The sequence below is a fragment of the Myotis nattereri genome (assembly GCF_964212035.1).
Source record: "Myotis nattereri genome assembly, chromosome: 2".
In the NCBI taxonomy this organism is placed as follows: Eukaryota; Metazoa; Chordata; class Mammalia; order Chiroptera; family Vespertilionidae; genus Myotis; species Myotis nattereri.
The window spans coordinates 169,981,542-170,005,514 of record NC_138076.1 but is presented as its reverse complement, the minus strand read 5'-3'; the positions used below and the strand labels follow the sequence as shown (position 1 = coordinate 170,005,514).

The following is a 23,973-nucleotide window of genomic DNA, read 5'->3' as shown; positions in this document are numbered from 1 at the left end:
CATGCTTATACTGTGAAGAGCAAAAATGTTTTAAATAAAACAAATTTCCATGTACTTTTCCTACTCTTCCTGACTTTTGTTAGTAATGCTTCTTTCTTCCATTTCATTTTCCTAGAACTGCTAACAAGTGGAGGAATTGATCTATTTTTAATTTCATTTTGTCTGACTCTTGGCCTCCCTTTAAACCAGGGGTGGGCAAACTTTTTGACTCGAGGGCCACAATGGGTTCTTAAACTGGACCAGAGGGCCGGAACAAAAGCATGGATGGAGTGTTTGTGTGAACTAATATAAATTCAAAGTAAACATCATTACATAAAAGGGTACGGTCTTTTTTTTTTTTAGTTTTATTCATTTCAAACGAGCCGGATTCGGCCTGCGGGCCGTAGTTTGCCCAAAGCTGCTTTAAACAGTAATGTTTATGACCAAGTACTAGTGTAATTCAAATGATGGTAAAGAGGGTGGAGTAGTCTAGGTAGCACAAAAATAATGCAATATATGTTCTATGTATTATCTTTTTTATCAGCAGAATACATTCCTAAAATTTGAAATTTTATTTCTTTAAAGTTGATGAAGACTTTATATATGGAAGTAAAAATTTGTATTTCATATCTGACCTTAAAAATTCTTTTGTGTAAGGCAGATGGATTTGTCCAATGGAGACCACAGAAAAAGAGATTTTTGAAAACTGAGTGATTAAACTAAATTATATCTAAACTTTCAAATAATATGAGACAACTAATTGGTTATAGATTCTGTGCGTTTTTGAAACCGTTATACATAGTTTTAGATGAGTTTTGAGGCTGGAATGGTTTGCCTAGAAGCTGGGTGAGATCTCTTTGGATGTTTCAGAGTTCATCATAACAGTTTAGTTTGGTGAAAACAGCGCATCACTCTATTATTGCAGTCTTACATTCCTTAGAAAAGTTTTATCACAGTGTCCATGAAGATCTTGTACATTTTCAGTAACTATTATTATTTTAAATTTTTGTTGCTCTTGTCAGAAGGATTTTAAGTGGTAGTTTGTGATGTACTGTGTGTTAGAAATTGATGATAAGTTCTATCGAGGGACCTTGGTAATAAACACTTTAGTTGTAGTAGTTTCTAATACTTGTGTTAGGTTTCCTCAGAAGACCATATTGTCTAAAAATGACAGTTTTGCTCTATGATTGCCGTCTTTATATTTTTTTTTCTTTTCCAAGTGCAATGGCTAAGGCATAGAACCAGTAACACATAGTGGTCACAGTTGTGTTGTTCCTGATTTCAATGGAAATGTTTCAACAATTTCACCATTAAATATCACACTTGCTATACATTAGAGGTATTTTTCTTTTAAAAAGTTAAAAGAGTTCCCTTTCAGTTCTAGATTGCTAAGAGTTTTTATAATTGTGTTTTAAATTTTATCAAATGCTTTTTAATTTTTTTGTGTCTTGAAGTGATCATATGGCTTAATTTCTCATTAAGTTTTATGTGCATTAAATGTATGGTTATTTGAAGCTAATAAGATGATAATTCAAAATCATTTGTTATTGGCCACAACATGCAGTGTATAATTTTTATAGTTTATTAGCTCCCTACTTATACTAATACTGTTAACATAGTTTACTTACATATAATTCATTAAAAATTATTTGAGTCATTCACAGAATATATCAGTCACAAGAATATGCCCAGATGGTGTGGCTCAGTGGTTGAGCATTGACTTAGGAACCAGGAGGTCATGGTTCAATTCCCAGTTAGGGCACATGCCACACCAGCTTGATGCCCAGTGGGGAGCATGCAGGAGGCCGCTGATCGATGATTCTCTCTCATCATTGATATTTCTATCTCTCCCTCTCTCTTCTTCTCTCTCTAAAAAATCAATAAAAATGTATTTTTTTAAAAAAGAAGAAGAGATGAAGGCAACCAGTGTTGGGTGGTTTTACCTTCACAGATAACTTTGGGTAGATGTTCTCTCTTTTGTTTTAGGAAGCGAAATCAGATCTAGTTTAAACTCCTTAACATTTTAGACTAAGGCAGAGACCTCTTTATATTTTTATCTCCTTCATTCACACCCTACTTGCTTTTAAACTAGGATTGTAGGTTAAAAGGAATAAATTAAATTAGTGTCAGCTGTGTCAAATTACAGCTACAAAATGTGTTGCTGGTATAAGCACATTTGGTTTATTTTTTAGTACTCAGCACACGAGCAGTGACTCCAAATCTTGCTTTTTATTTCCAAAATGAGAAGTTTTCTTGGACCCAATCCTTAAAAACAAACAAGCAAAGAGGACAGTCATATTCTGAAAAGGGAAGTCCTAGTATCCCATTTCATCTCACAAAGATAAGAGAAGAGGAAACCCTTTCCCTGATTGGTCCTTCTGAGGTCTGCCTTAGGTTTGAATGAAGAAGCTGTCTTTTGCCCTGGTTCCCAAAGTCACCTGTGTCTCACTTTTTAAAGAGTTATCTGTAAAAGTAAAGGATCGGGAAAAATCAACTACATACTGAGTGTTCATAAAAACAGGCTTGAGGGGAATAATCAACAAAGAGCTGCCTGGATGCACAGAAAAGGTGTGTCCTGGAAAGCAGTGTTTCTTAAACTCATCTATCGGATGATAAGCGTCATTTCCTTTGCTTATTAAAACTGGATTATTTAAGGCCCGTGCTTTCTCTACTGAGGTAGAATTTCCAGGAGAGGGGCCAGGGACCTGCTGCTTAAGCAGTGCTTCACGTTGTTTGTATAAGAAGGTAACTTTGGAAAACACTGTCCTAAAACGTTTATAGTAATCTCAGCAGTGGAGGGTAGTTGATTTTCTTTTTCATTCTCAGACCATTTGTTTCCTAAGTTAACCATTTATGTATTTATTTTTGTAATTATGCCAAACATGTTCATTTAAAGAGAAAAGTTGGACGTGAATATAATCTAAATATCCACGTCCATTTTCTGCTCATCGCTTGGGCTGTTCGTGTCCTCTGGTGAATACACGTTACCCACTTGAGTAGATCCCCCATCAGATCAGTCCACTCACATTTAAGGATTTGTCACCAACACATGCATTTAAATTAAGTCCCAATTAAATACGTTATTCTGCTTACTAAACCTTCTTGAACACATGGTATATATATATAACTAATAAATAGCACTTAGAGTAATTAGTAGTAATTTTTGCACAAATTAAGTACCTTTGACTTTTTTCTCATCCATCTTTGTAGGCTTAATAGAGATTGGCAAGTTGAAAAGTACAGTGACAGCACCATCAGTACTTTGCCTTAAAAAGCTGTAAGAATATTTGAAATTAATCTATACATAATATTTCATTAATCCCAACTGATTTGTGCTTTATTATCATCACAGTGTATTCAGTAAATTTTTCTTATTAGACATTACAACTCCTGCTTTTTATGCTGAAAAAGCTGGGTGACATTTTAAAAAAAAAGGTAGGTTGGTGTTTACAATCAGTGCTATTACTATCTATTCATAGGCAAGGCTTTCCCAACAATGACTTTATTAAGCCAAATGAGATGTGTAATCGAAGGTGCTTGGGGACAGAAAGCTGCCTTAATTAAGCCAGTCTGTCCTTTGTGATTTTGATTGCTTTATTCTGTATTTCTCTGACAGCTTTAATAACCTCTCAAAAGAGGTATGAATAAAATATCAGTTTCTGGAGTGAGATGGGTACTCTTGTCCTCTTTTACTTTGAGCCCCTAGTACAGTCCTCCACCAACAGTGATAGAATCACATGTATCTTTTTGTGATGCATGTAGCTCCTCAAAAATTTTAGTCACTTTGGCTTTACTAGAAGTAGGAGAAGGAAGAGAGGGAGGGAGGGAAGGAAGATAGATTGATGATTGATTGATAGATAGATAGATAGATCAATCCCGGTTGCAGTGCCGATAAATTTGCTCCACTAGAGAAAGAAAAATTTACAGCATAATTTAATATACAATAGGGCTTTTCTCAGAGCCAGTGAGTCTAGTTTAATCATTTTGTGCTGCCAAATACAGATCATAGACTGTAGAACATAGTTTAGGTTCTTATAACTAAGGTTTTCCAACAAGGCACACAGATCATTCTTAATGAAAGATTGTGTGGCCTCAGATATTCATTTACTCAACAAATATTCATTGAGCAATGGCTATGTCAGGCAATATACAGTATTAATTTTCTTTATTTTTAACGTGGAAGACAGCTCTAACTTAATTTTTTTTAAATGTCAAGAACACTGTTACTTATCCAAGTGTAAATTGTACAGAGAAGTAAAGATGATGAGTTCATATTCAACAGACCTAATCAGTCTTTTCTTAAGTAAGCACTCTTTTCCTGATATGCGCCTGTTTGACAAATACAGCACATATGCTCATTTACTGTAGCTACCTGACAAACCAAGAAAACTGGTTTGATCAATTTTTTAAATATTCCACTAGTTCTTTGTGAATTGCTTTGCTAAAGGAAAATAAGAGCTTTTGGCCCTTGGAGAAAGAAAACAAAGATACCGGAGAGGACCCTGAGGCAGGTGTCTGCTTTCTTTCTCTAAGGCAGCGGTTCTCAACCTGTGGGTCGCGACCCCTTTGGGGGTCAAATGACCCTTTCACAGGGGTCGCCTAAGACCATCGGAAAACACATATGTAATTACATATTGTTTACAGTAGCAAAATTACAGTTATGAAGTAGCAACGAAAATAATTTTATGGTTGGGGGTCACCACAACATGAGGAACTGTATTAAAAGGTCGCGGCATTAGGAAGGTTGAGAACCACTGCTCTAAGGGCACTTCTTCTGCCTCCTTAACTTCTTTCCTGAGTCCATGCAGCCCAGCTGGCTCACTTCTTTTGCCTCTGTGACTTTCTAAAGGGCCAAGGCAGCCGCGGCTAGGTTCACTCCTGTTACTATGACCTTACCTCTTCTATCTTAAGCCCGCCCTTTTGCTTCACTGTCCCCAGCTTTTAACAAACATACTCTACAAATCACCTGGACTCCTATTGTGAAATCTTCCCTGCACAGAAGTCAAGAATTGGGCCATCAACATAACTATTTTACTAAAGCAACACCAAGGTGATATATTAACATGTTTAAGCAAATTAAAATGTCCTATCCTTGACTCAGCTGTTTAAGTACTCATAGTTGGTGGTAAAAGAGAAGGCATTATCAACCAACTTCAAGATCTGCCAATTGTCTTTAGAGAAATTAGAAGTTCTTTGTAAAGAACCAGATAAAAACTAAACGTGGTAAATTAGTGCAGCCTTTCTGAAGGGCAGTATGGCGCTACATATTAAAGAACTTAAAACGGCATACATTCTTTGATTAATAATTCTGCTTCTAGGGCTTTATCCTGAGGAAGTAATAATGGGTGCACCAGATTATTCTACTAGAATTTTCATAGAAGTGAAAAATTTGAAACAACCTACATATCCAACAATTTGAGATTGGTTAATAAGTAAAAAGTCCATCTATCTGAGTGGATGTCATGCCATTAAAATGAGATGGAAAGGAAGTATATCTAATTTTTCTGCATCTGTGATATTCACATGTGCTATATATTCTTATCAGTATCCCTTAATGGGGCAAAAGAGAGGAGATATAAAGATGCGTTTATGTCCTTTGGAGAATGAAAAGGCTGTACAGCCATCACATAGCAAAGAAGACAGTCCACGAACCAGGTGGTAAGGAAGAGTCAAGAAGAGGGAGGGTTGAGTGAGTCAGCATTAAGATCGGTTTCCTGGAGTTCCAGGGCAGTGGTATCATTGGTGACGATGTCATTGGCTACACAGTATGGAGGCCAGGTGGGAATTAACCTATTTTTGGTCTGGCAGTTAGGTGTGGAGTCTGAGGACATGTGAAAGTGTGGAACAGCTCCCTGGTGGAGGAGAAGAGGCTAGGGAGGAGATGACTGAGCATCATGGTGGGCTGGTGATGGAATCCGTGGGTTTCTCATAAGGCAGTTCACATTGTTATGTGAGGGTTTTTTTTTTTTATGAACACTTAATTGTTAACATACCCATTAAGCCACTGAAGAAGCCACTCTGGCTGATTTGTCTAATCTTCTAACTAGAAGGACATTTGTCTGCCAGAGCGAACATCCTTGGGTCTGCACTTCACATCCTAATTGAAATTATTCCTGATGATCTCGAGGATACAGAGGACAGTCATGGATCCTGTGCATGACCTGCTAGTGAGGCAGTGTGGGTGTCCCCTTGCACAGGCTCAGGGTGAGTCATCTCCTCGGAAGGAGAGGAAGTCAGAGTGTCTTGTCTGCTCAGAACACCTGCCACCTTCACTGGACAGATTTGGGATTGAGGCTGACAAGTGTTCCGCAGTCCGTGGCTTCTCTGTCAGGATTCTCACTGGCAATGACAGAAATGAGCTCAAATTTAAGCAGGCAGGGAGTTTATCAGTGCATGTTAGAGAGCTCACGGGCTCTGAAGGGTGGGGCAGACAAGCCTGGAGACTGGGCAGCCAGAAACAGTGCCCCAGATCCCACTGCAGAGCCAGGATGGGAGAGAGAGCGTCGCCAGGGCCAGAGTGATGGCTGGCACCATTGCCGTCTCTAGAACTGGCATCTGCTCTCCCGACCTACCGCCCCACAGTGGTTTCTGCTTGGCCCGACTTCTTTGCATTGCTAGCTTCTGAGGTGGTCTGATCAGCAAGGCCTCGCTCGTGTGTCAGTAACTGAGCTTCTTGGTAGACAAGGACCGGAGTGTCTGGGTTTTCACCCGCTGTCGTGGATGTGGGCTCCGGCAGGAGCTGAAATGTCAGGTGGCCATAGAGAATGACAGCTGTCCGTTGCAGTGGCATGAAACGCATGCATAAATGTTTTAGTCCCTCTGCATTGGGAGACTGGCCACTGGACAGTTTCTCTGTAGTTCCTCTATGGCAGACTACTTTAAATTCTTTGACTCTCTTAGGATGCTCTCAGAAAATGCTTGTAGAATGAATCAATAAGTGTCGTTGAGTATGTTCTTTCAACAAATACGTTTTGGGCATATACTCTGTGCCAACTATGCCGAACATTCTCCGCGGGATCAAAGAATGCGTTTACGCAATAGCAAGGACAGAAACAGGAGCGGGGAGTGGCTCCCATGCAAGAATCAAACTAAGAGAATTAGGATCCAGAGTGAAGAGACACTGCCTCAGTACGAAGCAGGACGAGTCTGAATCCGCTTCTCGAGTTGAGGTTGGGGATATGGCGGATCTGGAGTAGAGGGGGCTGAAAAACCTGGCAGGGAGAATTGCAGAGATGGCGGGGTGGCAGGGAGGCAGAGGGGACAGTCGCTTGCTGGAAAAGCTGCACTCCAAGCTCTCATTCATCTGAGAGGGCATTTCTGGGCAAGTTGTTTATTTATGTTTAAGGGAGCTGCAGTACTGACTGGTTTTTCTCTGAGTGACTATTGTATGTTCAAATTGTAACAGGCAATTAAATCTGTTACATTTGCAAAGCTCTGGTACAGTGTCTGGCATGGTGTAGGTATTATATAGCCGTTTATTAAATACATAAAAGTAAGGCAATGTTCTGTTTCTGATAATTGCATAAAATGTCAGGGGTTCCCCCTTGGACTCACATTTAGCCAAATGCCAGGTGTGTTCTTTTCTCCTTTGACCGTCAGTCTTTTTCCTACAGCATCTGCATGGCATTCATTCAGTGCTGCACGTTCGAGGCACTGTCCGGGTGTGCGTGCGCACAGCAGCTCCGCCCGTTCACAGCGGCAAACCATGAATGTGCTCCCTGGGCACAGCGGCCGGACCGCCAGCCCCTCGGGGTTACCTCAGCCTGGCTCAGCGATTCTTCCCTATCTTAGCAGCTAAAGTTTTTTTTGTGTGTTTTTTAAATTTAATGTAGATATTTCAGTTTCCTTCAGTGGCAGACTTGGTCCAGTTTACCTCCTGTGATTACTAGAGATGGAAATTCTGGTTTAGGTGGTTTAAATCATAGGATCCTCATGAGAACCTCAGAAGGAACTGGTAAGGTGTTCTCCATTCTACAGATGAGAACAGTGAGGCAAAGGGAGTTTGTTTCCTGCTGAGAATCAGAGAGCTGAGTTGGAACACAGTCTGTTTTCAGAGCCTGTGTGCTTCACCCCTGTGTCCACTCATTTTTCTCCTTTTCATAGTGCAGTATAATGCCTCCTCATCAAAAGTGTTCTCCTGAAAGGTCTACCTTCACACACTTCCCTTACAACTCAGGACACAGCTTGGTAAAACCCTAGCCAGATACGGAATTCAGTGTCAGTAAACACAGTGCTATATTCTGTGTCTTTTCCAATGGCCACATTATATGGATGAATATTACCAATTAATTAGTTCCCTATTTTTGTAGACTTCGATATTTTTATAGCTTCAAAAACGTTTCGGTCTTGCAGAAAGAAAAATTCCTTTGTTTTGCCAAAGTTTTCTGTGTTTTATTGAATTCGGTCAAGGCATGCAGAGATGAAATACATATGTCTAAAATGGAGCCATTTGAATGTTCGGTATGGAAATAAAATATTAAAAATATTAGAATATCAGATCTGGGCTATAACTGGTAAATGACATCAGCGAATAGTACCAAAAAAGAAAAAACTTTATTTTTGTGCAAAACTGATAAGCCAAAAAAAAAGTCCTTGGAATTATGCCCAAGTTAGAGATTTTTATGTACATTTAATGGCTGAAAATCCCTGGGGACAGCCAAGGGCTTTCCAGAATGCTGAGAGAATAACCCAAGTGCACTCCACGGCAGACTATCTGGGGAACCCAACCCCCACAGGTCACCACAGCTGGAGCAGCTCCTTTGCTTCTGTGCCATTTTAAGCAAATGTCTCTGCATCAGGTTCAAACTGGTTTGTTGTTCATATTTTCTTTAAATGAAAAAACAACAAAAAAAACCCAGCACCTTTCTTTCTGGCCTTGGTAAAACTAAAGGCCTAACATATTTTCTGATTTCTTTTGACAGAGAAAAAGACGAGCATATGAATCTAACCTCATCCATGATGGCCTGCAGCTAGAAGCAACCAGATCGGTAAGTGGCAGCCCCTTTCCAACCTGTGGCTGACCCTGGCTCTTGGGAACCTGCATGTCACTTGGAATTCTGGAATGGCGTTTGAAACAACCCCAGCCACGCCTTACTTGTAGGTGGGGAGGGAAGTCAGTCATAATCTGCAGTATAAAATGGATGGTTCTGATCGAAGCCAGCGATAAATGAGTGGAACAATGAATACAGGTATAAGTGATGGTTTTCTTGTTTTAAGAATCTTTTTAAAGATTTTTTTTTTATTATACAAGTAATAGTATTTTTTTTAAAAAAAGTATAGGAATAGTGAAAAAAAAATCATTTGTATCGTAATTATTCATAAATAACCTTGTAGTTCTTCTAAACTTTTTGCTCAAATATATACATTTTTCTCTTCCAAAAAGAAAAATTATTATATCACAGGGATTTAATTCACTTTTTTCCCCTTTAATATATAGTAAATGCATTTCTATATCAATAAACATCCTTTATAATGACCACATAACATGATATTGAACAGATATATAATAAATTAAACAGTCCTAGGTTTAAGAAATTAAAAAATTGTTATTACAATAACATTGCAATGAATATTCTGGTATTTTTATTCACTAACTTGGATAGAGTGATGGGCAAATTAACAAGTTAATTTTCCTTCATTTAAAATATTAGGAATTTTATGAAAGAACTATGATAAGAATTTTAATTACTTTCTCAGTAATTCGAACCAAGAAATTACCTTTAAGGCAAAAAGTTTACAGTGGTTTGCAAATCCACTTTGTAGTGTATCTTCACTTACACTGATGTCTGTGTGTGTATGTTCATGTACACATGTGTTCTATCTATCAGCAACATAAGAAAAATCTATGTGTTTGGTTTTCTAGATTGTGTTTTATTCTTCCAATATAGGTTTTGGACGACAAACTGGTATTTGTAAAGATCCATGCCCCGTGGGAGGTGTTATGTACATATGCGGAGCTAATGCACATCAAATTGCCTCTGAAGCCCAACGATCTGAAAACCCGCTCTTCAGCCTTCGACAATTTCAACTGGCTTGGCAAAGTCCTCCAAGTGGATGAAAGTATCATCAAGCCAGAGCAAGAATTTTTCACTGCCCCCTTTGAGAGGAGCCGGATGAATGATTTTTATATTCGTGACAAAGATACCTTCTTTAACCCAGCCACCAGAAGCCGCATTGTACGTCTAAGCCAGATTTACTTGCTGTCTTGGGGTGATTTGCATCCTGCTGTTGAATAATTAGTGGTTTGGTTGGTTGGCTTAGTTTTGTGTTTGGAAACTGCTACACACTAAAGAGAAGAGATCTCTGCCTACAGATTCCCATTATGACAGTAAACAGTGATTGGTTAATTACACTATGTAAACCACACACTCTGCTTTGAATCTTTTTAGGTTTACTTCATCCTCTCTCGAATCAAGTATCAAGTAAGCGACAATGTTAAAAAGTTTGGAATTAACAAACTTGTGAGCTCTGGGATCTACAAGGCAGCTTTCCCTCTCCATGATGTAAGTCAAATAGCAAAAATGAAATAAAATACCTAATGCATACTTTAGTGTTAGTAGGGAAGGGCTAATCTTCTTGACCTTACTTAAGTTTCTTTCTCAGTAAAATGAAGATAACATATAGAAAGATTACAAGCATATCCAGGACAGGAACCGGGTTGCATTGTTCACTGCTAAGTGCTAGGTATAGAGAGGGCCCTCAGGTTAAATGAGTGAGCGGATGATGAGTGAAGGAAGGAAGGAATGAACGAACAAGCAAGCAGTAGCTCTCCCATAGTTACTGTGATAAGCATTGTAGGTTAGTAGTTAAGAGCATGGGCTCTGGGGCCAAAATGCCTGCTCCACCATTTTCTAGCTGGATGACCTTGTGCAAGTCATTTAGTCTCTCCTTTCCTCAATTTCCTTCATCAATAAAATGGGAATAATAATAGTATCTACCCCACAGTTGTTTGTGAGGATTAGTCCATGTCAAATGTTAGAACAGTTCCTGGCATGTAATAAGTACTATATGTGTATTAGCTATTTTCATAATAACTGCCAGATGTTATCAACCAGAAAAGTATTAGTTCTTTGTAAGCAAAAACACATGTTAGAACTTTTCATTTATCATTTTCTGTAACATGGGTTTTTTTCTCCTTTGATTACCATTCCACGCTGTGCCCTGGGATACCACGGGCTTTTAGAAAGGCCTCTGACAGGGTTCTTGTCATAATGGCATATGGCAAAGTGTTGGCATTTTTTAAGGACTACGTTCTGAGATGATAGCAGCTCCTCAAATCCAATAGCACTTCTCTAGCTGATAGCATCTCACACGAAATGAAATTTTTTAAATGTGACTGCTCAGACGCTTAGCGATTTCATAAATGCAAGGATATTATATCTAAGCTCCTCAAATAACTTACGCTACTGAAATAAATGAAATACTACATTATATGGTACTATTACTTTGTTGCATTCACCATCAAGTTATCTGAATCTCTATGACCAAAGAAAGCAAACACTGAGATTGATCATTGCTGCTGTGCAGTACATGTATTTGTGGATGAGGACAGCATTGAAATGCACCTTATAGGGTAATGAGACTAGGACCCATACATATATGGAGAATAGAGAGAAGGGCAGAGAAGCAGATGCTGAGCTTCCTAGCTAAGGGACACAACACAGCAGTCCAACCATGCATTTTATATTTGTGCCCCAGCAAGATTAGCAATTATAGCTTGGGGGACACTTGCAGAGAGCTCTCATGAATATAACCTGAGATGCCAACGGTCTCTAGGATTCATTTAGCAACTGGCCATGCCCAGGTTTTTTTCCTTTGAAGCTTCTTGACATTGCAAAGGGGCCTTATCCAGGCTCAGGAATGATCTCAGATGGTATTTGGAAGGGAGGAGGGTGGAGGTCAGGGTGATAATCTAGTTACAGGAGGAAGGAAAGCCAGTCAGGTGGAAAGAAGAGTGACTGAATTTGAGCAGAGGCAGAAGTTCTGTTTCTTGAATAAGCTAAGTGTATATAACATGATATCAAGCTTCTTTGTTATTTGCATTCTACATGTCACTGAATAACTGTTGAATTGGGGAAAAAAGAAGTCTGGGTTTTAGTAAAGATCCTGCCACTAACCAGCCAAGGGCCTGGGTGTCTGAGGAGTGGGCTGGGCTCCCAGGTATCCCCCCAGTGTGGCAGCTTTGGCACTTGAGTGCCCCAGTTTTCAGTTGTTTATGACTCACCCACTTGTAGGACTTTAGCATCCCCGAAGTTCCCACCGAGTGCCTGATGTGTCCCCCAGGATGGCAATAACCAAGCATTTCTTGCCACCCACATTGGCAAATGGCCCTCAGGGGGTTAGTAATACCCGTGGTTGAGAATCACTAAAAATTGCATGGTATTTTCATCCACTTCAGCAAATAAGGGCCCCTTATTCACAAATGACAGGAGTATTGGCACCACATTTAATAAACACATCTGTGAACACATGGTGATTGCAATGCTCACTTACTTGGTTTTGTTTCCCAGTGCAACTTCAGCTATCCGTCCGAGGACTTCACCTGCCCCAATGAACGGTACCTTCTGTACAGGGAATGGGCTCATCCTCGAAGCATATACAAAAAACAGCCCTTGGATCTCATCAGGTAAGGCAGTGATTTTCAACCAGTGTGCCGCAACACTTTTTAACATGCATTGCCTGACTGTTTAGCGGGCGGCACTGACCTCTTTTACATTAGATTGTCAAATTAAAAAATAATAATAGCCAACAGAACAATAGCCATCCATTGTGAATGCCCTGTCTTGAACTATAAATATATAGGTCATATAATAGATTTGCTTCTTATTGGTCACGTTGCATAATAAGGTTGTGTCTGGTTAGCTAATTCTTGGAACCAGAAATCCTATACAAGTACAGCCTCTGATTTTTTTTACAAGGTAGATAATCACTGTTATCAGAGAAATGTGTGAATTCTCTCTCTGTTGCTAGTGGGAGTGGTGTTCTTGGAGTACCGCTGGAATAAGCATTTCTGGAGCCCCCACAGGAGGGTGAGATGTGGTATTACATCCTTGGGTTTTAAAGTCCCATTTCCCTTAATCAAGTCCTGGAAATTGTGCAGCTGGGGATTCAGTAGAGCTAAAAGCAAAGCCAGTGTCCAGAGTTTCCATTCCAGCATCGAGCTGGGTCTGATTTAGCATCAGGCTAGTTGCAGTCCATTAGTCCATTGTGTGTGGGGTCCACATGGCCCATGGCAAACGCAGGGGCTTTCTCTCCCAGGCCCTGTCCTGAGCCTGCTGTTTGCCTTCCATGCCTGTGTGTGTGCCAGACAGCAAAGTCCCACAAGCCAGGAGTTAAGAGTGCAAGAGAGCAAACTTCTTTGTTTAGAGTCTTTTCTCCGCCAAAGGCCATTTGGATATTTATAACTTCATTCTCGGGCCATACAGAATTATCATCTTAAAAATTAGCCTGCTATATTCCGTCAGACATTTAATTAACTCACCCTTAATGCCTTGGCAGGGCCAGCCCAAATTATTTTGAGGGCCCTGTTTGGACAGCAAGTCGGACGTTCCCCACCCTGGTTACGGAGATTAACTATCTTAAATCTTCACGGGCTTGCAGTGGCCAAGCCTTCTCTGGCCAATGACCTGTTCCCAGGTGTAACTGACAGATAAGTACCTTCCCTATGTCACCCAGACTTTACTGGACATGCATCTACACTGCAGCTTCCTGCCACGCTGCACAAGTGGCACGCCTTTGCTCCTTTCCTGTTATTCATAGCCAGGTTAAATTACAGTGGTATCAGTTACTATTATTATTTTCTTTTTGATCACTGAGCTAACATGCTGTGGATTTAGGGTTGCCCTTATGGCATCAAAGTGTGACAGTACTCAGAGTACCACCACCCAGGCAAGTTCACCTGGAACGCTGAGCTTTGTTGCCCAGAGCCTTTATTAAGGCTTCATTACATAGGCATGCTTGGTTGAGTCATCACCACATGACTCAAGCTCCAGCCCCTTTCTCTCCCCAGAGTTTGGACCAATCACGTGGCTCAAAGCCTCAACCCTCTAATCGAATAGTTGGTGTTTCTGGGATGGCCCGCCCTCTTCCTGAGTCAGATCATTAGCACACACTCTTTAGGGGTTCACCATGAATAGTAAAGACACTCCTTTTTCTAGAAGCTTATGTCGCTTGGAAAGCCTGCTGGAAAGAGATAGATAAAACCAAACAAACAAATAAAAATAAGCAAACAAAAAATAAAATGTGTGGTTGAAATGAAGAAAACAATGATGAGATAGGGAGTGGGGTAGGGAGAAGTGGGCAAGAAAGTTATCTCTAAGTAAGTGGCATGTGAGCTGATACCAGATGGTAAAAAGGAGCCAGGACTTGAAGAATTAGAAGTCTTTCCAGGAATAGGGGCAACTTGTACAGTGGCCCTGAGGCACAAACACATTTGTCCAGTTTGAGGACATATCAAAGACCAGTGTTAATGAGAAAGAGAATGATCAGACACCAGTTCAGCAGGGCAGCAGGGGCACGGAAAGGAGTTTAGACCAAGTGCTGTTGTGATATTTTAAGCATTCAAGTCATTTTATCTTGTTCACATTTTGCAAAAAGAGTGAGGGGACTACAAGAGGCACAGGAAGCAGGGAGACCAGAGAGCAGGCTGATGGAGTGGACCAAGTGAGAGATCGTGGGAACAAATTTGGAATGTATTTTAGGAGCAGAGTTAACAGGGCTTGGTTATAGTTGGATATTGAGGGTGAGGAGTCACTATGTCCCCAAGGTGGCCTGGAGCCAACTACCTGTTCTTTCAACACTATATCAAAGCTCCATGCACTTGCCCACCTATTGGGGGGAAAACTCTTAGCCTTACATGTAAGAGTTTTAAATCGGGCATTTTCTAGGATGGATGGTTGATAGGAATATATTATAGAAAACCCAACAGTCAAGAGCCCAAAACATCTCAAAGCCATCCCCAGGCTTTCTCTCCCAGGCCCTGTCCTGAGCCTGCTGTTTGCCTGCCACGTGCGTGTGTGTGTGCCAGACAGCAAAGCCCCAGTCACTTGAAAATGGATAATCTGTTCTCCTGATTGCACATTGGTCTCACCCCTTTCTTTTCCCCATGGGTGTGACCTACACCTGCCCTATAACTAGCCAGCTGCTCTCGCTGTTGCCCTGTGAGCCCCAGTCCAACCCATGGAGGTTCCTGTCTGAAATCTCCCAGATATCCAGGTTCTCTGAGCTAAGTCCCCACTAGGTAAACTCAGGGAGCTCATGCCAGCTCCATGCTGAGCCAGAAATATCCTAGAGGCCTCAGAGTTAAGTAAATCTTCAGCTTCTACCCACCAATACTGAGACAAGTAAATCAGTCTAGAGAAGTACCAACAGCAGCAACCATCACCTACAAAGTCATTTCGTTATTTTCTCCTTATCCCTAAGCCTTTCTTTCCTGCCTGATTGTATTTGTCTCCCTTTCAGGAGCAATCTCCCATTGCCCAGTCTCTCTTCCCATCTTGCCTACCTGGCCTCTTCCATTTTACCCCAGAGCACACCACTGATCAGTTTTAAAATCTTAGAAAAAAAACTGAAGTGCTAGGTGGAAGGAATACAGGGTGGTGGCTTCCTCAGTCGTATCCATCCTGTCCTCTCCCACTCTCACAATGTGTTTTATAAATGTTTTGATCAGAGGCACATTCCACTACTAACTATTTATAGTATATACAATACATAAATGTAATGTATTAATTGTGGTTTATATTACATTTGCTCCAAGGAAGTTCCCTGGGTAAGTGAAAGCAGGTAACTGTGAGTGGGTTGTTCATGTTCATTTGTTTCATGCAGATTAAGAATCATCTTTCAGAGAATGTGTCAAATGTGCTGCTCTTTACAAAGAATGATGGTGCTATCTCTCCCTGCTCCATACTCAGCATTTTTCCTTCCTTTGCTCTGTTCTAATTTACTTTGCTTTCACAGGTTAACCAGGGATCAAGTACTTCCATGAAATATAAAGTTCTTTTGGGTTTACAGTGGAATTTGGGGTCTGCTATGACCCTGAGTATGTTTTAAGTGTGAATTGAGTCTGATGTTTAAGCTCAAAGGCTTCTCTTTTTAAAATCGGAAATTAATATTCGGGTAAAGCTGCAGAGTGATTTATTTATATCTTCTAAAAATATTTTCTGTCTTTGTTCAGGAAATATTATGGAGAGAAGATCGGAATCTATTTTGCTTGGCTGGGCTATTACACGCAGATGCTCCTCCTGGCAGCAATAGTGGGTGTGGCTTGCTTTCTCTACGGATATCTGAATCAAAATAACTGCACTTGGAGGTAACCCTATTTATTCTTTGTTAGCGAGCTGAAGGTTGATGAGACATAAAATTATTTTCAGGGCCTTAGACATTTTTCATAAAAGAGACTCATCGCAAAAACAGTTACTGCTTTGGATGATACATCTTTTTTTGTTCGAGTCTAATTAGTGGAGTGGAAAATTTTTTCTTAGATCATGCAGCCCAGTCTCTGGCAGGAATATTATCCTCAGGAAACACTTCAATATTTTCAGACAATGCTTTGTTTGCAAAGGAAAAGAGGGATGTAGGGAGGCTCATCCTTGAACTTCTGGCCTCCAGAGGAATGCTTTGCTTAGCCCTACAGATGTGGCCAAGAGCAGCTCTGATCTCTTTAAAGTCTCAGTGGCGAAACTGGAAAAATTGGTGTTTTTATGCTTTTTATAAATGATTTCTTATACATAAAAACATAAGTAAACAATACTTTTTTTTTTTTTTTACTTTTTAAAAACTAGCCCTTATAAAAGTAGGGGAAAGAATAAGAGATAAAGAATGAGTTTGTGCTGGATGTTGGAATGCAGGTACCAGCTGCACTGTCTGAAAAGAAATAGGCGAGAGCCTGAACACTGCATTGTGCCATCGCTATTCTGAATTGTGTTGTTATGCCTCTGCTTTTGGTGGTCTCAACCTTCAGCAGACATGCAACACTAAACCAAGTATTTTCCTTTGACCTTCCGGCCTCTATCCAGATGTGACAGCCAGATCGAAATATCTGGACACCAGCTATGAGCAGACCAAATTTTTCTAGCTTGGGGCATACCAGGCTGGCTCCCCAGGCAGACAGCTTACAGGGCAGCCCTGACGTGTAGGCATCATGATCCGTCCTGTTTAACAGGGTTCTGAGCGTTCTGTACCCATGGGGCTTCTTAGCCAGAAAGCTGCAGGTGGTCTTTGAAGTCTTCCCTTCTCGTCACTGAAAAAGTTTAGGGCCAAGGGCTGAATGTTGGTTCTTTTTACCTACATTTGTCTTTAGCCTCTCCATTGTTTTGTATATATTTCCAGCCAAGAAAAAAAAAAAAAGGCATCTCAAAAATTATACTTTCAGGTGATAAGTTACATTTTTTTTTTAAATATATTTTATTGATTTTTTACAGAGAGGAAGGGAGAGAGATAGAGAGCTAGAAACATCGATGAGAGAGAAACATCGATCAGCTGCCTCCTGCACACCTCCTACTGGGGATGTGCCCGCAACCCAGGTACATGCCCCTGACCGGAATCGAACCTGGGACCCTTCAGTCCGCAGGCCGACGCTCTATCCACTGAGCCAAACCGGTTTCGGCGATAAGTTACATTTTTATAAAGTTCTTGAATGGTGGTTGTAGACTGAATTCTTACAGAGATTTAGCTGTTTTTCCTTAAATAAACACCCACTAGGTTACTGTAAGTTTTTGTTTAATTTCCAGAGCTCTGCAGAGGTTAATTTTGACTAATTTTTCATTGTTCTCTTACGTAGAAGAATAGATTTTCCAAGATTTGTTTTATTTTATTTTATTATTTTATTTTTTTATAATCCTCACCCGAGGATATTTTTCCATTGATTTTTAGGGAGAGTGGAAGGAGAGGGAAAGACAGAGAAACATGAATGTGAGAGAAACAAATCGATCGGTTGCCTCCTGCATGAGCCCTGGCCAGGTCCCGAACCAGGGAGGAGCCTGCAACCAAGGTACCTGTCCTTGATCAGAACTGAACCCAGGACCCTTTGGTCCACAAGCCGATGCTCTATCTACTGTGCCAAACTGGCTAGGGCAACTTTCCAAGATTTTTACTCAGATACTCTATATGATTCTCATATCCATTTGTTTGTAACTGACTTATGTGTAAGACCAACAAGCTACCCAACTCCAGTCCTATTCACATGAAAGTCTCTCTGAATGGTTTCTAGAGGGAGCAGTCTGCATGCTGTTGTTACTTTGTTGTGTTTTTCTAATTAATTTATAGTAGTTCTTTACATACTCTGGTGAATCATCCTTTGCCATTTTTTTAAAAAATTTTTTTTATTGATTTCAGAGAGGAAGGGAGAAAGAGAGAATCAAAGATGAGAGATAGAATCATTAATTGTCTGCCTCCTGCATGCCCCACACTGGGATGGAGACCACAGAATATGTGCCCTGACTGGGAATCCAATGGTGACCTCTAGTTCACAGGTTGACACTCACCCACTGAGCCACACCAGCCAGGCAATCCTTTGTCATTTTTATGTGTTACAAAACTTCTACCAGCTTGTAGCTAATTCTTTTTTTCTCTCTCTTCCCTTTATTTTGGTGAAGTTCTTGCCTTTGAAAGATTTTGAATTTATCAATATTTTTCTTTATGATTTATGCCTTTTGGTTTCTTATTTATGGAATCTGTCCTTACCCCCTAGGTCAGTGATGGCGAACCTTTTGAGCTCGGCGTGTCAGCATTTTGAAAAACCCTAGCTTAACTCTGGTGCCGTGTCACATATAGAAATTTTTTGATATTTGCAACCATAGTAAAACAAAGACTTATATTTTTGATATTTACTTTATATATTTAAATGCCATTTAACAAAGAAAAATCAACCAAAAAAATGAGTTCGCGTGTCACCTCTGACACACGTGTCATAGGTTCGCCATCACTGCCCTAGGTTATCCAAATATTCTCTTTTTCCTTTTTTTATAGTAAGTTGGTGCTGTTGCATTCTCATTTTCCACCTGGAATTGATTTGTATGAGATAAGATTTGGGAGTTGAATTTCATGGTTTCCCATATGGATATTTCATTGCAACAGCCCCATTTGTGAAATGTCAGTTCTCACCTTACTGGTTTGATGGGCTCACCCTCTCCTAGTCAGTTTTTGTATCTGCAGATGTCTCTTGTCTCCTGAACTCTTTCTTTTGTTCTCTAGGTCAGTTTTTCTTAACCTATGCCAACGGCATCTTGTTGTTTTTTAGTGTGTCTTAAATCTTCTGAGCCCTTTGGTCTTGTAATTGAATTTATAGCTCAAATGGGGGAGAAATGACATCTGTAAATATTGATTCTTCCAAATTATGAACATCATCATGTATCCACTTATATATAGGATTCACTATATGTATTTCACTCTTTCAGGACAGTTTTATAATTTTCTCCATATAAATCTTATACATCTTGAGTTAGACTTATCCTTTGGTTCTTCATATTTTTTAAGCTACTGAAAGATGCTATTTTAAAAACTAATTTCTAATTGTTATAGGTCTGTGGGGACACAGTTCTTTTTGCGACCCTGGGTATATTTTGTGTATTAATATTGTGTCCCACAAATTTATTAAACGCACTTATTCTCATAATTTGTCTGGGGTTCTGTTAAGTTATTTATATTGACAATCATGTAATCTATTAGCAATAGCAGTTTTTTTCCCTTCCTTACCAATTCTACTATTATTCTTTTTTTACTTACCATGCTGTCACGACCTCCACTGGGAAGAAGTGGTGATGGAAGGACCCATCGCCTTGTTTCAGATCTAAAGAAAATACTTTAAGCATTTTATCATTAAACATAATGTTTGTATAAGCTTTAGGTAGCAAGCCTTTATCAATTAGGTTAATGAAGTTCATTTCCATTCCTAGTTTTATAAGAATTTAGTTTTGTCTTATTTTCTTATATGAATAGATGTTGGATTTTATCATTCTACCAGAAAGGCAGTCCTATTAATTAAATTTTTAAAATTAAATTAAAATTTTTCTCTTTTCTCTAGCAAAGAAGTTTGTGACCCTAATATTGGCGGCACCATCATAATGTGTCCTCAGTGTGATAGGCTTTGTCCATTCTGGAAGCTCAATATTACTTGCGAGTCCTCACAGGTAATTTTTGTTATTCCAAACATTTCCAAGTAATGAATGAAAGATAATTTTTGCCTCTAATAATGTTAGTAAAACATGGAAATTTTTTTATATTTTTTATATTTTTTTCCTCGGAGGAATTCAGAAAGGTAATTTTGAACTAATCGTTCATTCTGAAAGGCAGATACAAACCATGTGTTTATTCCTCTTTTGCAAATAATAAGTTTATTCTTCTTTTACAAATAATAAGTTGAGATTAAAAGTCTTATTTAAAATCTCCTGGAGGATCAGGGAGGAACTGTGGGGTTGAAACTATTTGAGTATTTCAGATAATCAAAGCAGAAATCTCAGACTCGGCTTATTTCATGAATGCTTTCCATTACAGTTACTATTATAAGTATTTTCCTTAATTCAAGTGAGTGAAAACTGTGTTTGGATTTTTAAAGACTTTGATGGTCATATTTCAACTATCTGAAAATATGCATGAAAAAGGTTTTGTGTATAAATGACAACAGATACTCACTCTGTCTCAAAGCATTCCCACAAAACACATCTGGTTCCCTGGCTAACGGCAGATGATCTTGAGCTGTAAGACTCCTCAACTCCAGGAGGTTTAGGGCAACAGTGAGCCTGGAGGGAGCTTATTAAATGGCCTGGCCCCCTAAGGGAGAAAGCAGGTCAGCTTGCTTTGGAGAGTTTTCCTGACAACTTGGACATATTACCACTGAAGCGATGCCACTTTATATTTTATACTTTGCAAAGTCTTGTACTTATCACTTATGGCACACCCAACAACCCTATGAGATAGGCAGGACAGGCATTATCTCCACTTTACAGAGTAAAACACAGAGGAACTGAGAGATTAGATAGATTGCTGGAGGTCACCCACCTGTGAACTAACAAAGCCGGAAACTAACAGTGAATCTGCATTTCTTGCCATCAGTGTGTTCCTCCCCAGCTGACAGTAGTACCAGGCACTTCACTCTCAAATTGAGCTCTGTGTTTGAAAAATCGTTCCACCACGTAATTAAGATGATTGCAGGGTATCGTCAACGCATGGATTTTTATGCTTAATTTATGAATTAGAATAGATTTCATTGCCCACCCTGCAAATCAACACACATTCTAGCCCACAAATATCTGCCATAGATGACACAAAGTAAAAGATTTGAAGCTGGTGAAAGTGAAGCTGCCTCCCAGTGAAGTTAACGCATAAAGGTCAGGAGTTAGTGTGTAACCCCAGGCACCGGATTTAAGACAGATGCCAACAGGAATGCCAGAGGCACATTGCAACTGCAAATTCCATTTTCTTGAAGAAATTCTCTTTCACACACTCCACCCCCATTTCTTTTCTCATTTCTTCTGACCCATTTTAAACACATGACTTTCAAATATGTCCCTGTGCACATATTTTTTTCCTTGTTTTGGAAAAAAACGAGTCATTCTACTCCAGTTTCCTGAATGGTCCCTTGAGCCTTGTCAGAGTGATTTACAAAGGGAAGGAAATATATAAAAAATGGAATGAAAAATAAGTTTAAAAAAGAGTTTTTTTATGCTTTTCCTTTTGTTGGTTAATTCAATTATTTCTTTTTAAATAATTTTTATTGAATTATTTTAGAGAGAGAGGAGGAGGAGGGGAGAAACAGAAACATCTCTTTGTTGCTCTACTTACTTAGGCATTCATTGGTTGCTTTTTGTATGTGTCCTGACCGGGGATTGAACCCACAACCTTGGCGTATCAGGACAATGCTCTAATCAACTGAGCTACCAAGCCAGGGCCTCTATTCAATTATTTCTTTATACATTTCTTTATATATTTATTTCTACTTTTCTTTTGGAAAGAGATGGAGTATTCACTAACTGACATGTATGCTAAAAGGGTTAACAGACTACAAATATAAATATGCATATAGAATCAGGATCAGGGAAATGAAACAATTATAAAAATAATCAGGATTAATACTGTTTTTGTGATTGAGCATTTAGTACAGTCCTTAGCTTTTGGCTGGCAAGATAAAAGAGAGACATGGTAAATTATAATATTTCGTTCTAAGAAATACATTAAGCTATAAGATTTTGATTTTATTCTTTTGCAGGAAGAACGCATAACAGATGGTCATTTTCCTAGATTCTGATGGGTTCCTCTCTTAAAATCGGCATGCCTGCATGCATAGCTCTCTTCTTTCCTGCTCCATGTGACTAAAGCAGTGTGCTGACGGGGCTGCCCTTCACACAGCTGGCTTTCCCCCTCTGTGCCATCCTGCCAAGCAAGCTAAGCCAGGCTTCTAACCAGGAAAGCCCCTTGCTTACCTTCTCTCCTGCTTCCTGCTCCCGTGCCACTATGGGCCACCTAGAGCAGAGAGGCCAACCATCTCATTTTCTCTCTTGGGTCCTTGACTTTTACTCATGTGGCAAAAATGGTAACTTGATCCAAGCCACCTAACTACCTGGCATAGGCATGCAAGGTGCATCCCTTGTCTTGAACCAGGCAACTGGTGCGATCTTGGCATCGGCAATAAACCTGCTTTTTCTTGCTGCTCCTCTTTCTTTTCTCTCGCACTGATAGATGTGCTTCCATTGGGTTTTTCAGCATAGTAGGACAAAGAGTTCACAGGATTTTCTTCTTTATAGTGTGGATGGACCAGAGATGTCAGGGTAAGCAGGGAGGTATCAGATAGAAAGACGCTTGCACTGATTCCTAAAAGAGAAGACTTAGCATTGGGCAGAATTGTCAATAATGGTGTGATAACTCACAGAATGGTTTTTCATGAGACTTACAATTTTCAGTAAGAGATAAGGGATAACATTCAGAGACATTGGAGAAGATGGTTCTGTAAGAGTCAGAGCTAAAATATTTGAAATGTGTGGTGCATGGAAACCCAGGACTAGAGGAACAGGTGGAGAGCTTTGTTCCCAGGGCCTTCTCTCACGTGTTCATTGTCTCCCTTGCGTGGGAGTGTTTGAGAGGAATAAATAGATGACAGCAACTTGGGATTGTGCTTTCTGATCAGGGTCTGTATGGATGATTGAAGGGCATCTGCTTTGGGAAATGGATGTCCGAGTAGAGGGTTAGGTGGATAATCTTTTATGAAAATAACATAACTAATGTTTTAACATTGATGAAAGTTGACCTACTTTACATCAATAGAAAGGGCAACCCAACAAGTTACCTAAAGCAAAGATGAGTTTTCCTCAGAAGCAGCTTGGAATGTTCTTCAGCGTTTGAAAATCTTGCTTTTTTAATTTGTTTTGTTTTCTTTTTAACCTAGAACTTCTTTTTCTACACTGTTGCCTTTACTTTTATTTTTATCTATCCTGAAGTTGATATTATATATGTTTGCCACTATTTCCATTAACCTTACAGATATTTTTAGGAGCTGTAAAAAAAGCTCACTCGTGAAAAATGAGTAACTAACAGAACGATTTTCCAGGAATTTATAGAGGGAGATAGGCTATTTATACAGTAGCAAAAAGATGAAGCGTAGCAGAACTTGTGAATAGAGCCTTCTGTGTGCAGGTGTGTCCTTTATTCATTCATGGTCATTGTACCCTTTGTAATGTCAGCAAAAGCCCCTGCGCATCCTATTCTACTGGAAGCCTCTGTCAGTGGTGGTAGAAAGGCCGTCACTGGGTGTGAGGAAGCAGAGCTCTTCAGGGGCAGGGCCATCTCAGAATAGCCCAGCTTTGTACTTCTCTTATCAAGAAAAGCAGGAATTCAGGAACCTATCCTCTGACCAGGGTGGGATGATGATAAAATGCAAATCCTAATCTAAAAGTTGCATGGAGTTCATTGTATTCTTAGGACCATACTACTTCCTCAAATTCTTTTTAATGACAGCTCATTGATGAGGCCATTATTCAGAAGTCTGAGAGGCTTTAAACAGAGTGGCGT

At 39.7% G+C, this 23,973-nt stretch overlaps 1 protein-coding gene across 1 annotated transcript in view; it reads left to right on the top strand.

The window, feature by feature from the left end:
- The window catches only part of ANO6 (anoctamin 6), a 189,089-nt gene that overhangs the window by 125,083 nt on the left and 40,033 nt on the right, over nt 1-23,973 (top strand). Inside the window, exons 4-9 of the mRNA XM_081082698.1 lie at nt 8,901-8,966; nt 9,867-10,154; nt 10,368-10,481; nt 12,489-12,604; nt 16,151-16,285; nt 19,997-20,102. Coding sequence (XP_080938824.1) covers nt 8,901-8,966; nt 9,867-10,154; nt 10,368-10,481; nt 12,489-12,604; nt 16,151-16,285; nt 19,997-20,102 — 825 coding nt within the window. The remainder of the gene's footprint in view (nt 1-8,900; nt 8,967-9,866; nt 10,155-10,367; nt 10,482-12,488; nt 12,605-16,150; nt 16,286-19,996; nt 20,103-23,973) is intronic.